Genomic DNA, 15,806 nt, shown 5'->3' with positions numbered 1-15,806 from the left:
CTGGACTTATTTATTTCAGTGGAATAAAATTTTACCACCAAATTACGACTGTACAGCTTATCGTAGTCCTACAAAATAATGATTTTGTATGACTTTTGAACAGTGATGGTATCTACAATGAAGTTTAAGTTATGACCATTTGGGTAGAAAATTCGGATTTTTATAAAAAAGTTAGTGAAGGATTCAACTTTTGCAAGTTAATTGACTTAACAGCATATTGTATATATTCCCAGAAATATCAGTTTTTTATGCTTCGTTAGTAATGAGTTTACCCTCGTTGGAGCAATTTGGATAAAAAATTTAAATTTTGATTCACTCTTGGATTGGATTTTGATGCTCATGCATGACAAGTAGAATGTCAATTCGGTTAAGACGAATAAACGGAGTAAGAACACACAATCAATTACCGGTCACATTCATACTCCATATAATTTACAATCATAAAAATATTTTTTAACATATAGATGAAGACATTTTGCTTCTTTACTCACAAAAAATTTGAAGGGCAGCTCGATATATTTTTTAAATTGTTGTACGTATTGTATGAAATAAATTTGTAAAGTCATGCATTTTTAGGTCAAATAACTACGGATGTCCTAATGTGCTCTTTATGATATGAAAATTTCCCAGTTTGCAGTTTTCTTTTTCAAGATATGCATTATTTATTTCCTGGCATGCAATCTCAGACAAGTTGAGCGTGGGTTTGAATGGTCTTCAGGACCTACATATATATACATATATCTCAACCCAGTAAAAAAATAGTTGTTTGTTATGCCTGGTCCTCTGTGTTCGAACCACTTGAGAATTAGTGTCATCATCACCCAAACTATTATGTAATCGGGCAATGCTTCTTGTATGCATTATAATCTTGTACCAAAGAAAAATGTTCATAAAAAGTAGTCGATCGGTCCAAATATTTATTGAATAATGGACAAAACGCCACACCCGACGCCGACCGATCCGGATTTGTCACTACTGGATAAGCTGGACTTGACTTATTTCTCGTGGGTGTCGGAATAGCTGCAAGCTTAATAATAATACGTACACGTATCTTTGTCTTTGGCAGTGACTGTCATCACCACAATCTCTTCGCCTTCTTGCTCATCACTTGTTCAGATTCAATTCTAATTTTGTTTCAAGGCAAATTGTCCTTGAAAAGAGATACACCACGGTTCGACAAAAAATTGGCTCAAATTTACTCAGACCACACAGCCACACACAGGTCTGGAAACAGTTGGAAAAAATAAATTGTAAAACAATGAGAGAAACCATTGTCATGTCGATAATATAAATAATTGGAGATCTTTGTAACATACATAGCGTCATCATAAGTCAAAGAGCAAATACTTAATCAATAATCAATAGCTGGCAGAGATGAGGATTTCATTCATGGGCGTGTTTGCTGATGTCCACTGACATACGTATTGTGCAAAAAACAACTAATTTCATGGTGTCTTCTTAGGATTAGCTGAGAAAATTATAGTCCATCAGTCACAAATAACCCGTTATTAGCACGAGTCCCTGTATAATCAGTGCTTACTTATTTAGCAAAATACAATGTATGTTGTGCAGCCTGGAGAAAGAAACGCGTGCATATACTTATAATTATTTTTTCACATGTGTACAACATCCTCCAGTAAAAATATAATCATAAATCCATTCTTGGTGTCATAAAGTTCATGAAAAATGTAAAATCCAACGCATGTGCTTTTTATTTTTAATCAACAAATGGTCTCATCCCAGCTCCAAATAAGAATACTGTTCAAGGACGATGATGATTCTTCACTGATAACAAGCACATATTTGCGGGCAATATTTTGCGTAGGTTTTTAAGAAAATCGTCCTCCTCGTCAATTATATGTATCATCATCGTATTTAATTCTTAATATTTTTAATATGCAACACAACGCCATAAAATAATGTTTGTTGATCACTACGAAACTATTACGTACGTATATTTATTACCACCCTCGATCCCAGATCTTAGTCCCAAATTGGCCGAATTATGAATTCTAATCTACTACATAAGCGTCTACACGAGGAATTTTCTCATGCTGAGCATGTACATACTTGTAACATTGCGGAAAGGAGTTATTGTTCTTAATTTTTTGCAACCAATTTGTAATCCATGTTCGACTCAGAATTTTCTTAGTATTTTACATAAATAGTTGACATTCCTGCATGAATTTCTGGAATCGTCACCTCCCCTCATTACACCATTCAAAAGGTGTAATGAGGAGTGTGATGATCTAATAACGAGCGTATCGAACTGACAGGAAAATTATTGCTCCTGTAAATTATCGCAAAATCAATTTTTATGGCTTGGAAATGAGTCACTTGAGAACTTTCCAGTTAAAAATCCCACTTTGACATTGTTATGTATTTACAAGTCTTCTGGCTAATAAATACTCGCTAATAGGTTGCGTTGATTTAATAAATTATTAGTTTCCCGGATACATTCCTCATCTATTCTCCGAACTCTCCATTCACAGCAGTTGGTTATTAAGTAAATCCCCTCTGAAGTTATTTCTGAAAACTAGATGCATGCAATTAGACGTGTACAAGCTCACAGATTAATCTGCATAGGGAAATATGCACAACACATCCTTGCAGGTGTACCTAGTGTGAAGAAGCTACATACTTTTATAGTTGTAACGAAGGAGGTGTGTGGTCAAAAGTTAATAGACGAGATTATGTATGTATCTATAATATGTATTATACGATGATACACTTTTTGTTAGTCATGTCAATTACTGAATTTATGTACAAGTCTACTTCTTGTGCATATAAAAGATAATTTCACTTACTGCTTGTACTTAACTTGTGATATGACCACAAGTTATGCGCTCATATCTTTACATCACCAACTATTCGTCTCGTCTGCGAACCAACAACCATGATATCCTTCCAACCCTTACTTTTGCTGTACATGTTATTGCAAAGCAACTAACTTGATAGCAATTAGTGGAGGAGATGTTACCTGCGAAGGTATTTCATGTGTGGATTTTGACGCTTGTATAAATAAACCGAGATTCCACAACGACTTCATAGTTGTTCCACGATTGTTGCAAGCAGTGCTTGGAACATTGCGAAAATAAGTACATATAATTACTCAAATCTTCATTGCGATCTTTCGACGCAGAATAAAACAATAGTGCCGAGGGTGTGATTTTCCTGTTTACCGTGTGAACCCAAAGGTCCCAACTTAACGGAGGGAGTGAGTCACTGAATTTCGGATTTTGTAATCAATTCAGGCAAGTTGAAATTTTAGGTGGATTATTTCTTGGGCATTATAATACGGCTGAAAATTCTAGAGTAGTAATAAATTCATAAATGGGAAATGGCAGACATAGATCAATGTGTCTTTTACATATATTTTCATGGAATGAGAATGGTGAGCGGTGTGTATAGTCATTTCCGGTGACGGAGAAGTCCCCAGACAAAATTGAACTAATTAAATTAGCATATAAGCTTTTGTCTTTATTAAATTTGCTGATTGAATTGTTTCAACAATTGAATTGGTATTGATTTGATTTTCGATTTCACCTACAACGCCCATGCATTTGTGCCTGAGCGACCATTTAATCAACCTTTATTATACACCCACGCCAACTTTTTGGCATAGTTTTTAACATTTTAGGATATACGATTGACCCTTTCTCAACAAATTTCCAATTGGTGTTGGCAGATTTCTAACACCTTATGAATCATATCGTATGGGTTCCTCCTATTCCATGGGCAATAATTCAGGATGCATAAAATTACGTCACGTCTTTGTCCACCACAATTATTAATGCTTTGCGATTTGAAATGAAACTTTTATGTAAAGACATTTACCTGAACGAGAACGGTATGTCATGCATAGTTGATTGTTCAACAACATAATAAATTAAGATGACCATGTTACACACCTCCTTGGGAATAATTTGAATAGAATCCATTTCCAATTAAGCTACGCACTTGTCTCATCCAATTATAAATTAGTATTCTGTTCAAATCTCAGACAAATCTAAATCTAATTGCTCACTAATCAGCAATAATAATCTTCCTGAATAATTAGAGAAAATTGAGAAGATCACGTACCATTATTTAAATGTTACATCTCTCGCTCGCTCCTTGTTGTAATCTTCCAGTCAGTCAGTCACTCATAAAATTCATTTAATTCTGACACCTGCCTTCAAGGCATGTGAAGATTTTGCAAACAGTAAATATTTAGACGTACATATGCAGAGGTATGTATGTACTTACATATGTATGCAAATCGATAATTAATGTGTAGTAAAAAAGGAAGATTATTTAGATTTATTGAATTATGCGTACACACTTGAATGCCAAAATGGTTCCATAAATTGACAATGACATTAAATAATCAAATTGGAGATGACCATTATCGGCGTGTAGGCGTTCGTCTGGGCGTTTCCATCATTTATTATCCACGATACATGGCGCAGAGAGAGAGAGAAGACGCTTCTCTGTTTTTTGTCATTTCCATAAATGACATGGACATCATCTCGTTGTTGTATAATAATTTTGGTGGTCCTCATCGCCCATAGTTGTTCAACAAGGCCAGGGTCAGACCAGCCAATGGCTAAATAAAATATTATTTCTATTCGTGGTCATTTTGTGAATATTAATGAAGATCGAGGGATCAATATCTAAACGTATGCACAGCTCTTTTAGGGTGCCTGTCGATTTTATCACTTTTACGTATTGTCAAAACAAAGACAAAACACAGACCAAACAGCAATTCTCATCTCATCATCGTTTATTTTAATGATCAGTTCATGAATTTTGTTTTGTCCGGTACTTGGAAAATGGGACTTGAACGAAACAAACACTACTGCTCAAGGCAACTCTTCTGATTTGAGGGTTATGTAAGCATGACTTAAATTGAAACAATTCTCAGTCTAATATAAAAATTGTGATAACAAGCATAATGTCACTTTACCTGAGGGCGTAGTACAATGCCAACCATGTTGTTACAGTGGTTCCTACTTGATAACAATAAATAGAGTTGATTAATTTTTATGTCGCAGGAACCCAAGATGTATTCGTCATCAATTATGATTCCAGTCGCTCTTCTTTTCGTCGTAAATGTGGCTTTAGTCCAATCTAAGGCTCAGCATGGTAAAGATTTTTTGTATCATCCATAACATGTAATGCACATATTTGCTATATTAATTAACAACGGGGTAACAGGAGCAAGTCATGTAGATTAATTAATTAGCCAATAAATTACTAATCATTAGGCATTGACAATGTTTATATTAACTGCATACTTAATATTTATGTTAAAAACTAACCGACTGATTACTTGAGAATACTCGAGATTAACATCATCATAACGGATTTTAGTCTCAAATTTTGAGATTCGTCCTGCACCACGCTTTCACTAACAATCAGGTACATCTAACATTTTCAACAATAAAGTATTCGCTTTTAAACCTCCTTGATTGTAAAGACTTTTTTAATGTGTGATCGTTTTTTCGTGACTTTAGGAGTTGACCCGTGCATTCCTAGCCCATGTGGTCCAAGTAAGTGGATACATTTCGATTGTTTATTGTTCAGTCTAAATTTGAGAATTTTTTGTATGCTGATTCGTTTTTTGTGATCCAGACACACAATGTTCCGTGAACGGTGCGGGGGCTGCAATTTGCAGATGTATCTCAGGAACGTATCCAAAACCAGATACCATCACGGGCTGTGGTCCACAATGCGTGTACGACCACGAGTGTCCATCTCATCAAAAATGTCACCAGGGAAAGTGTGTCCCATCTTGTAATCCAAGTCCTTGTGGTGTAAGAAAATAATTAATGGCTTCATACAGAAAAAAGAAAATAGAGTTAGTCACTGAGTAACTTTATTAATGTTACAGATCAATGCTGGTAATTGCGGAATTTTGCTCATAATAAAATTCGAACCTATTTCAAATTAATGATAAATTATTTAAATTTTTAGAGTGCGAAGCCGTAGGAAACAAGGCAGGTATGTATTTACAATGTGCTACATAAGAATACTACTTGTCAAGAATTATGTTACAAAAATGACCGAATTTAATATTCGTTATGCAATTACAGTTTGCAAATGTCCTCGTGGATTTGCTGGAGATCCGTTGTTCCAATGCCAACAGCAAGCTCCCATCTCGAGGGCCATCATTTCTCAACCACCTCCACAGTAAGCAAAATTGTATACTTGTAAAGTCAAGTTAATGTCATCATAATTCCGATTCTAAAATAATGTTTGAAATTTTTCAGGGCTATCCGAGCACATGACCCTTGCAACCCGTCTCCTTGTAAGTTCAGACGTGTTAGACTATCAAAATTGGTACTCTACAATATTTCTTATACTTATTTTTCTTTCAGGTGGAACAAGTAAGTGAATGCTAGCAGAAATTTCGCATCCTTGTATCCCATCGACGGATACAAATGCTTGCAATATCAGATATACATAAATACATATGTAGAATGCAGTTCATAAGTATTACGCGCATGTGTGCAGACGCTGAATGTCGCTCTTCCGGTGGGGATATTGGCAGAGCCATTTGCACTTGCCCCAGAGGTCACTTTGGAAATCCGCAAACGTTCTGCCGTCGTGGAGAGTGCTCATGTAAAATGATTTACATATAATGACATAGCAGAATACATAATATTTGACATGCACTTTTTGACACTTTCAGCAAATGACGAGTGTCCGTCTTTCCAAGTTTGTGAGGATTACAATTGCGTCAGTAAGAACAAAATTTGATATACATTGCTAGAGTAAAAACCAACAATCATCATAAACCATCGTCATCTAACGCAAAATTTTCCATTTTCTCAACAGACCCGTGTTCCAAGGCTTGTGGAACGGTAATAAAACGAAAGTGCAAGTTATAGTTGTTTCATGAACTTGACCAACCTTGTTTTATTTAAAACTTTTGTAGAATGCTCAATGCGACGTACGAAATCACATTGCTACTTGTTCCTGCCCTGCTGGATGGACCGGAGAGCCAACGACCCACTGTCGAAGATACAACCCAAGTCAGTTCCATTCAATGATGTCTTTCTATTAATAAACTCACCCAGCTAAATGACATTTATTTTCAGAGATATAACAAAATTAACACACCAAATGAAAATTGTATCTTATCTGTAAACACACCATGCGAGTGGCAAGAGTCCGTAGGATTTGTGCCGTTTTCTGATATTCTGATATGATCCAGATTGTGTTACAAATAATGTAAACAAGTTGTTCCCAAAATTTTATGTTTATGAAATTGATCTACATGGCTTGATTCTAACCTTGACTGTATTATTTAATTAATTACTAAATAATTTCCCATGAATTCAATGCTCCAATTAATTTTTTTAGATGAGTTGTGCGAACCAAGCCCATGCGGAAGGAACACAAACTGTCGGGTATGATTTTTTAAAGCTACATAATTATCAGCATATTAAATGTATCGACCAATAACGTTTCTTAAATGTTCTCCATATACATTTAGGTCGAGAACAATCGAGCTATTTGCAGCTGCAAAGCAACCTTTATTGGGGATCCAATTTCTGGATGTCGCCACGAATGTGATAGCGGTGAGAATTGGAGAAGAAATTTCACATTTTAAAGAAATAAGAGCAAATTGACAAATTTTGTTTTCTGACTGTTGTTTATAGATTACGATTGCGGTAGTGGCCAAGCTTGCAAGGACTTCAAGTGCAAAAATCGTAAGGGCACAGATTTACGATATTACGAATTTACGACATTTCGTGAGAATTAATTAATTTCTTGAACGTAGCATGCGTCAACGCTTGTGGAACTTATGCCAGTTGTGAGGTTCGTAAATTTCAAAAGGGGCATGTTTCTCTAAAACATTAAATAAACTTGTGTTTTCTATCAGGTTAACAACCATCGAGCTGTTTGCACATGCCCGAAAGGTACTTGTACATAAAAATATTTTTCATAATGGGCAAAAAATTAACAATAATATTTATAAAATTGTAGACTATCTCGGAGACCCGTACACTCGATGCTTCCCAGAATGTACATCTCATGCGGATTGTCCTGCGAACCGGTGCGTTATACGACAAGAAATACATAAATAACATTATTCTTAATTTTGAGTACTAATAAGCGTTCACGTTTCAATGTTTCAGAGCTTGTATTGGATTAAGGTTTGACGATAATTTTGAAAATTATGAACTTATGCAGATTTTTGTTGTTTGTGCATACTAAATATATTACTGTAATTTTAGATGTGGTGACCCCTGCGAAAATGCTTGTGGAGTGAACGCGGAGTGCAGAGTGGACAAAAATAATCATAAAGGTAGTTCAACTTTTGAAACAAATTACGAACCTTTCTTGCAGAATTTTAAATTAATCATTAAATTAATATTTTTCAGCTATTTGCAGGTAAGGTTCATATTTTGATTCCTGGAGCAGCAGCATCACAATTAAAAATCGAAATTAATATAAATATTTATAAAATTAATCACATTTTTAGTTGCCCCAAGGGATGGACTGGTCACCCATTCCAACAATGTCGTCGACAGACTCCAGGTGGGAAATAATCGCGTTCGATTGGGTTCAAATTACTAATTTCAAACATAAATTGATTATACATATTGCTTACTAATTTTGAGATATGCCACAATAATAATGCTTACTAACTTGATGCAAATAAATTCCCTAACTTAACTAATTTCTAATCATGAAAGTTGGTTGTGTATGCATACTCATCACATATTAATAGCATTGATTTATACTAATCTATACATCACACTACATACCACCGCCCTGGATATTAACGAGCTTTTCTGTTTTTTACTCGTGATTTGCAAAACTTATGAAATTGCGCAATTGCTCTTTAGAGGATCTCTGTCATCCAAATCCTTGTGGAACAAGTAAGTTTTTTTAAAATAATTTATTTCAATTTGTCATTTATTTTCATGGCATGATTTTACATAACAGACGCTATCTGCACTCCTGGTCATGACAATACTGGAAGCGATCGTCCCGTGTGTACCTGCCCATCAGGTATGTACATATGCCATTCTATTCACTAATCACTGCATTCTAAACTTTTACTAATTGTAAGCTACATAATTGAATTTTAGGATATTTCGGAAACGCTTTGATGAACTGTCGACGTGGAGAGTGTGCTTCTGACTCCGAATGCTCAAGCAACAGGATCTGTAGCAACTTCAATTGTAAATAAGTTTCATAATTTTTGACCAGCAATGAAAGGTTTCAACTCTAATGTCTTGTCGTCAATAGGTGTCGATCCATGTATTGGAGCATGTGGAACAAACGCGAAGTAAGTAGTAACATGAAATTGTGGTACGCATCTTATCCAATATCTGTAATTAGTGTAAGCTAAATGGTGTATTTTATTCACTAGGTGTGAGGCAAGAAATCACGGAGGTATGTAAATCCTGCTAAAACGTATAGTATTCTCAGGTTTGAACTAAACTAATTAATTGTTTGATCCGAATTCGCTTATTCGTTGTGCAGCTGTGTGTAGGTAAGATTTCATTGACATTTCGAATAAAAAGCACCTTTCGTCATGTATCACGGAATGATTTATAATGTTTTGTTTTGCAGTTGTCTAACTGGCTGGCGAGGGGACCCCTTCTTCCAGTGCTCCTTTGATCCTGTGAGGGCAAAGAGGAAAGTTTCCGACAATGACGAAGCTGAAGAAATCGCCAAGCTGGACAAAGAAGTAGAGCTGCCAACCGCGGAAGAATAACAAATTAACTAATTTTTATAACTTCTTCCAATTTCTGTTCCCTTTCTCTGAGAGCTTTCTTCCGCTTCTCTTTCCAAAAGGTGTAGGTCTATTTTTTATACTTTGTTTCCTATTCTGGACTCTTTTTATCTAAGAATTTTAGTTTTTAGAAGGAAATCATAATGTTAAATTCTTCAAATGATGCTCATATTCTTGCCGTATATTCTCTCTTTGCTGTACAACTTTCTCCTCTTCTTTCATTTTGTCCATTCTCCACCGAACCCATACTCAATTCCTAAACTTTCAAAATCCATAGAATTTTGAATAAAACATTTTTTACATGTGTAATTAAATGTATCTTGACGTATTTATTTGCAATTTGTGTCATCTTATTTATGAATTTCGTCATTTTTTAAATATAAATTTTATGGCTCTCTTATGGCAAACCTAAATTGGCCAAAATGAGTTGCATCCATGAATTGAAAAAAATCTACTACAGATTTTTGTGCTAATGATATAGATTTATTATAGCTTTTGACTCGTCTAAAACTATATGGATTGGATAATTTGGATTTCTAAGACATTTAGGACAAAGGACAAATTTGATATTTAATATTTGTGATCTTTGACAAAAAGATCTTTTGCAGCAGCAGCACCGACAACGGTTCCAGCAACATATTTTCCAAGAGACGCTTCACTATCAGCCTACAAAGTGATTAAAAATACGACAGTTAGTTTTGCATATGTAAAAATATCTGCGCATAAATTGTGCAATTCCAAAATTGCAATTTGCAGTTAAACATTGACCAGTATTGAAGCAATTATTTGTAAACATTTCATTGTAAATTATGCGAAGTTATAGTCGACATAAATGGTAGTTAACGTTAGTAAGCAAAATAAGCAACAAAAAGGCGTCAAGTCAACATTAGTCGGAAAATTGGTTAGATTGTTGTGATAAATAAAACTAGTTTTAAATAACAAACCAAAAAATTAGGTCAGGTTGTGATCGGGTAAATCTAGTAGGCATGAGCTTTGACAAAGTTGCTCTTGCTAGCAGCTAAACTGGGGATACTTCCGGCAACATATTTTCCAGTGGCAGCCAAACTGTTTGCCTGGTTATTATTTTACAAAATTAATAAACATGTTGAAAATTAAAAACCAAGTAAAAACTAAAATCTATATTATAATGATAGTCAGCGTATTAGTCATGAACTGAACATCGCTACTAAAGTCTGCATAATTGCTACTTATTATTTCCCGTTAATGTCTTCCGCATTCAATTGCAATAATATCCTTATATGTACATACATGGCCCATATTATGTCAAAAGTTACCTTAGCTCGCTTCAATAATTCATCCTGACCGGCCTTAATATTTTCTGGTTTTCCTGCCCAAGCTTTCAAGACTGAAGCCTATCATAAAGACCATAAAATTAATATCAAATTAGCTATCGAGAATAATTGTAGATCTGGTTCAACTAAAATGCACCTGCAAAGCTCGTCCAAAACTGAATGTAAGGGCCCACGGTTTCTTTCCAGGGAAGCTGTTGATGGCACACAAATTGACAGATGCTTCTTCCTCAGACTGACCTCCGGACAAGAATGTAACTCCTGAGCCACACATTAAAACCACACGTTATTAACAGAACTTTAACTACTCATCACATAAATATTGCAAAACCGTAGCTTACCAGGGACCGCGGCAGGCATGGTTCTTTGCAGGGCTGTCACCGTAGCACGAGCATTATCTTCTGGGGTGAATTTGGTGGCGCAGGACTGTCCAGCTGTGACCATGTTGGGCTTCAACAAGGTCCCTTCAAGGAAAACGTGGTGATCATTGAGTGCCTTGTAGACAAATGCTAACACTGTTTCTGTAACTTTCTGTGCCCTGTCCAAGTCATGATCTCCGTCGGGAAGCACCTGGTTATACATGCAGAATAATAATATTTCTCATCTGCATCATCTTAAATGTCAAAATTATTAGCATAAATATTCGTCCTCTCACTCACCTCTGGCTCTACAATTGGGACCAAACCGTTCATCTGGCAAATGGAAGCATATCTCGCCAGAACATTGGCGTTCTCCAACATGGCAAGATAACTCGGCGTGTTCTTTCCAATCTTAAGGACACATCTCCACTTGGCAAATTGGCATCCGTCCTTCTTATACTGTGCGCACCGTTCGCTCAGCCCGTCCAACCCTTGGGTGGTAGACTCGCCTTCTGCCCCCATCAAATTGACACAACCGGTGTCAACCTTGATTCCCGGGATGATTCCGAGGTCCTGGATCAGTTTGACGAAGGGAGTTCCATCATCCGCCTTCTGGTACAGCGTCTCGTGGAAGAGAATCACTCCAGAAACGTAGTTTCCAATCTCCTTATCCGTTGTGAAGAGGAGTTGACGGTACCGGCGCCGGTTGTCGTCCGTGTTTTCGACCCCGATGTCGGAAAATCGCTTCCCGATCGTCCCCGTGGACTCATCTGCGGCTAGGATTCCCTTTCCTGGGGCAACAATCGCATTTGCAATTTGCCTTAACTCATCCTGAAGGGCGGGGGAAGGGTAGCTGAAGTAGGTCGTCATTTTTAGGGCCTAAAAACAAGTCGGCGAAATTAAATATTAGCGATGAACAATTTCACGTGTAACATTAGCTCCTGCTACAAAACTTTACCAAGAACACGATCTCTTCTTAATCTAAAAGAATTACCTTTTTAATTCTGCTTCGTCTTCTTATCTGTTCGTCCTTGCTGATGTGCTAGAGCTCAGAATTGCACCAAGTTTCAGGGTCGACTGAATGAACTTATTGTGGCTTGAGAATGATCTGTTCTCCTTTATGCAACCAGACCAGAAGGGAGAAAGAGCGTGTGGCCAATAATATTACTCCTAGTCTGTACCACGTACATCTACACGTATATATTTGCGTCCTCTCCTCCGTGACTCGGGTGTTCGGGGATTAGCATCGTGCATTTCCAGTGCAAACCACGTGTTGAGAGAGAAGTTCACAAACCTCGTCCCTCACAAGGCCACCCGAGCTGAGAATGCAGGACGCAGTTTTCGAAAGCAGCATAGATTCGCATATACTACATTCTTCTTCATGACTTTCGTGTGTATGAAATGCAAATGGGAGTGGTTTGACGATACGAAGTTAATGCACCCCAAGTGACGCAGGATCACGTAGACGCATCATGTCCTCTGCAAAACTTCCAGGAGACGCGATGCTGCGTTTTAGGAAACAAGAAACAAACGAAAAACAGCGATAAGGAGGATCATCATCTTATCTGGATGGATGTGACGATAATATGCATGATGTTGTCGTGTCGTGATGTAGTACATATAGTAAACAGCAAGTAGTAGTTAGTTAGTGACTGGTATCAAGTCATGGGAGGAGTGGACTTGTTGTTCATGCATTTGTTAAGAAGATGACTATTCTCTCCAGTTTAGCATATTAACCATCCACTTTGATTTACATGTATGTATGTAGACAGACCAGAATAATGGAGTAATATTTACTAAATGGTGGTATGGTATGTATGTAGTTATTAACAGTCAACTGGCACGTAGGCCAATAATTTTATGACCGGTGGTGATTTAGTCGTAAAGGAAATATTTTGGCAACTCTGAAGAAGAATGATTTCTCAAATGTCAGGCTTCGATATGCTGATATGAACTGGAAATGGAGCAGAATTTATATAAAAAAACTACATAAATAACATCCTGTTGACATAAAAGAATAACACCCATTTTCAGTGGTATTTTGGGTGTTATAAATAACAATTATTCTTGCAAACAATGGTACGTTACATTTGAAATGAACAATTGAAATAAACAAATGTAAATAATAGCATGAAATTTTATTTCTAGCGATGATCTCATTGCTGGTAAAATTGGCATGGCTAAACTAGCCACGATGTTAATGGCGTACAAATTTCCAATCTTATATTCCAGAATGAAATCAAAGTGAGATGATTATTATTTTCATGAAAATTTTACTTCACAATTTTCATGTTTTTATTTATATGTATTCTCATATCAGGCGTTCAAAAACGAAACATGATCGAGTCCTGCATGACATGCACGCATTCTTAAATTTATGTATTCTTCCATTCCATCAAGTCGGATCAAATTTCGTTCCCATCGAATTTCATTTTTTCTATTTGTCTGGCCTCGACAATAATTGCGGCAATAAAAATTAAGACCATGTACATAACTTTATATTGGGTTTCTTAAAATAATATCCCCGTACTTTTTATATATATATCAATGCTTATCTAGTATGAAAAACCGCCTTCTTCTAATCTAAATACTGTCTGCGTATACCGTGTGAAGGAATGTGTTATGAATTTGAGTCCAGTTACATCTTATCGAAAATATGCCACTTATAATATAAACATGCACTTAGCACTCACATTTGTTTTGGCAAAGCCTTTTCTACTACGGGACCCAAGCATACGTAGGAAAGGGTACACGACCACGATGACATTTGAGGATACTGCCGTGGTGGTGCTCAGCGTTAGTGTAAACTTATTGGTGATCAGAATAATCTGAGTGCCAGTGAGACCGTGAGACGGATAAAAAGAAATTAGTTGGCTTTTCTCCTTTGTCCAGAGCTGAATCTATTTAAACCGCAGTTGTTGCTGCTGAATAAAAGCATAAATATTGTCGTGTGAGAAAAGAATAGATTTCGTAGAAGTTAATAGTCTTCCTTGGCACACTGTGCGCGTGCATAGCTCTCTCTCTCTCACTCTCGCTATTGATGAAATTGGCTGAAAATAAGGACTCGCAGAATGCAAGGAGTACTTATTTATAACATTCCAAACCTGTACTGGAGTGTGGACGATATTCGTCACACTTTGAGGAGAAAGTGTGGAGGGGCAAGAGATAATAATGGTAATTACTTAATTGGACATATTGTAGACGATTCTCATATTTCATTGTTGCTGTATCATACCAAAAAAATCTAATATTTTCAACTTATGATATTTAACTTTCTCTTCATAGGAAATTGCTCCGCCTCTCCTGATGATAACACAGGCTCGAAAGTGCAGAGGATTTTGCAAAGGGTGAGAAATTGAGAAAAAATTTAGGAATCAGAGTTGACGAAAGGAACTCGTGTGTCACAGATCATCTTCACAAAGCAACATACATAAAGATTTTTAAATATATTCCAGGTCAGGAAGACTGATTTTCGTCGGATGACGAAGACCATGCATGAAGGAGTACGCTCAACTTTTGCAACTCTGTCGCAAATTTACCAGGGATTTTGTCATCGTGATGACGAGAAGGAAAACTGTGAAGGCGCTTGCGACGCTGATTTTCCAGCAGATGACAAAGAAAACCAGAAATCATCCCCTGAAAAATTCAGGAAGACCATGAAAATCAAGCATTCGAGTTAAATATTTATTGAATTCTGTCCGTATGGTGGAGGTATTTTTATTGAATTATCAGATATCCAAATTTTGAAATCATATAAGGTTACTGAACATTTTCTAACTGGAAGACATAGTGTAAAAAAATTACACGATTCGTATAAACTTACAAATGATGATTTTCTTGGCGATTCTCATGCATACCTATTATATCCTATCCTATTCTATCCTAACAATAATACATTAAGTTACATGATTGTGGACGAATGAGAATTACCTCTTGAGAATTCATATTTTCACATTAAAATGTGTATGGCTTGTTAAAATCAGACAAAGTTTATCTGACTATTCCTTCAACACAAATAATATTTGTCCTGTTACACATACATTAAGGAAAAATACTTGCAAAGGATGATATGTATAATAGGACCATACAAATACATAGGATAAATAATAAATATTAGTATCAAACAATTCCAACCGTTATATACTGAAAAATATCTTTGCGAATTAAACTAAATTTGTGAAATACATTTTTTGCATATCATTAAACTGATTTTTTTTCTGATTACATTTGGAATTGAAAATTGCTCAAAATTAATTTATTGAAACTGCATGCGCTCCCTCATTCTAATTTCACTTCTTCGAGAAGAGTCAAGACTTTTTCGGACAAAGCTTCCAAATCCCAGGCGGAACTCGCTAGGTCCGGTGCATAATTATTCCAGTAGTCCCAATACCTTGATAC

General features: G+C 36.2%; 2 protein-coding genes and 1 non-coding gene across 4 annotated transcripts; 2 read left to right on the top strand and 1 right to left on the bottom strand.

The window, feature by feature from the left end:
• The first annotated feature begins 3,031 nt into the window (after positions 1-3,031).
• LOC110851218 (adhesive plaque matrix protein 2) lies at positions 3,032-10,057 on the top strand. Its single transcript, XM_022098907.2, has 30 exons — positions 3,032-3,254; positions 5,037-5,127; positions 5,499-5,534; positions 5,617-5,798; positions 5,876-5,885; positions 5,959-5,985; positions 6,078-6,174; positions 6,255-6,292; positions 6,363-6,371; positions 6,499-6,606; positions 6,677-6,727; positions 6,823-6,848; positions 6,923-7,019; positions 7,351-7,397; positions 7,484-7,568; positions 7,650-7,700; positions 7,772-7,809; positions 7,874-7,910; positions 7,978-8,047; positions 8,130-8,147; positions 8,229-8,299; positions 8,376-8,385; positions 8,477-8,532; positions 8,844-8,876; positions 8,944-9,009; positions 9,090-9,182; positions 9,250-9,289; positions 9,374-9,396; positions 9,487-9,496; positions 9,577-10,057. Exons 2-30 carry the CDS (start codon positions 5,046-5,048, stop codon positions 9,719-9,721), a joined length of 1,656 nt encoding a protein of 551 aa, XP_021954599.1. The 5' UTR covers positions 3,032-3,254; positions 5,037-5,045; the 3' UTR covers positions 9,722-10,057.
• A 143-nt stretch (positions 10,058-10,200) lies between these two features.
• Positions 10,201-12,563, bottom strand: LOC110851161 (fructose-bisphosphate aldolase). 2 transcript variants are annotated; one of them, XM_022098820.2, is made up of 7 exons: positions 12,403-12,563; positions 11,709-12,287; positions 11,391-11,619; positions 11,189-11,310; positions 11,035-11,112; positions 10,684-10,812; positions 10,201-10,405 (listed from the first exon to the last, which is right to left on the bottom strand). In XM_022098820.2, exons 2-6 carry the CDS (start codon positions 12,276-12,278, stop codon positions 10,717-10,719), a joined length of 1,095 nt encoding a protein of 364 aa, XP_021954512.1. In that variant the 5' UTR covers positions 12,279-12,287; positions 12,403-12,563; the 3' UTR covers positions 10,201-10,405; positions 10,684-10,716. The 2 variants fall into 2 exon arrangements, with proteins under 2 accessions (XP_021954512.1, XP_021954513.1); XM_022098821.2 differs by lacking the exon at positions 10,684-10,812.
• A 643-nt stretch (positions 12,564-13,206) lies between these two features.
• On the top strand, positions 13,207-15,632 carry LOC110851281. Its single transcript, XR_004835155.1, has 5 exons — positions 13,207-13,487; positions 13,557-13,652; positions 13,729-14,582; positions 14,694-14,755; positions 14,864-15,632. It is a non-coding gene; the product is annotated as an uncharacterized LOC110851281 (transcript).
• The last annotated feature ends 174 nt before the right edge of the window (positions 15,633-15,806 follow it).

This window comes from Folsomia candida, unplaced genomic scaffold (genome assembly GCF_002217175.1).
Source record: "Folsomia candida strain VU population unplaced genomic scaffold, ASM221717v1 Fcan01_Sc006, whole genome shotgun sequence".
NCBI classification, from domain to species: domain Eukaryota; kingdom Metazoa; phylum Arthropoda; class Collembola; order Entomobryomorpha; family Isotomidae; genus Folsomia; species Folsomia candida.
This window is presented reverse-complemented; position numbering and strand designations above follow the sequence as displayed.

Excerpts from the sequence above, each read along its gene's own strand:
- LOC110851161 (XM_022098820.2), bottom strand. The coding sequence starts at position 12,278 with ATGACGACCTACTTCAGCTACCCTTCCCCCGCCCTTCAGGATGAGTTA. Across the intron at positions 11,311-11,390 it reads CATGCCTGCCGCGGTCCCTG|GAGTTACATTCTTGTCCGGA; the intron begins GTAAGCTACGGT and ends TGTGTGGCTCAG. Across the intron at positions 11,113-11,188 it reads GTTTTGGACGAGCTTTGCAG|GCTTCAGTCTTGAAAGCTTG; the intron begins GTGCATTTTAGT and ends TCTTTATGATAG.
- LOC110851218 (XM_022098907.2), top strand. The coding sequence starts at position 5,046 with ATGTATTCGTCATCAATTATGATTCCAGTCGCTCTTCTTTTCGTCGTA. Across the intron at positions 6,849-6,922 it reads GTTCCAAGGCTTGTGGAACG|AATGCTCAATGCGACGTACG; the intron begins GTAATAAAACGA and ends AAACTTTTGTAG. Across the intron at positions 7,810-7,873 it reads GAACTTATGCCAGTTGTGAG|GTTAACAACCATCGAGCTGT; the intron begins GTTCGTAAATTT and ends GTTTTCTATCAG.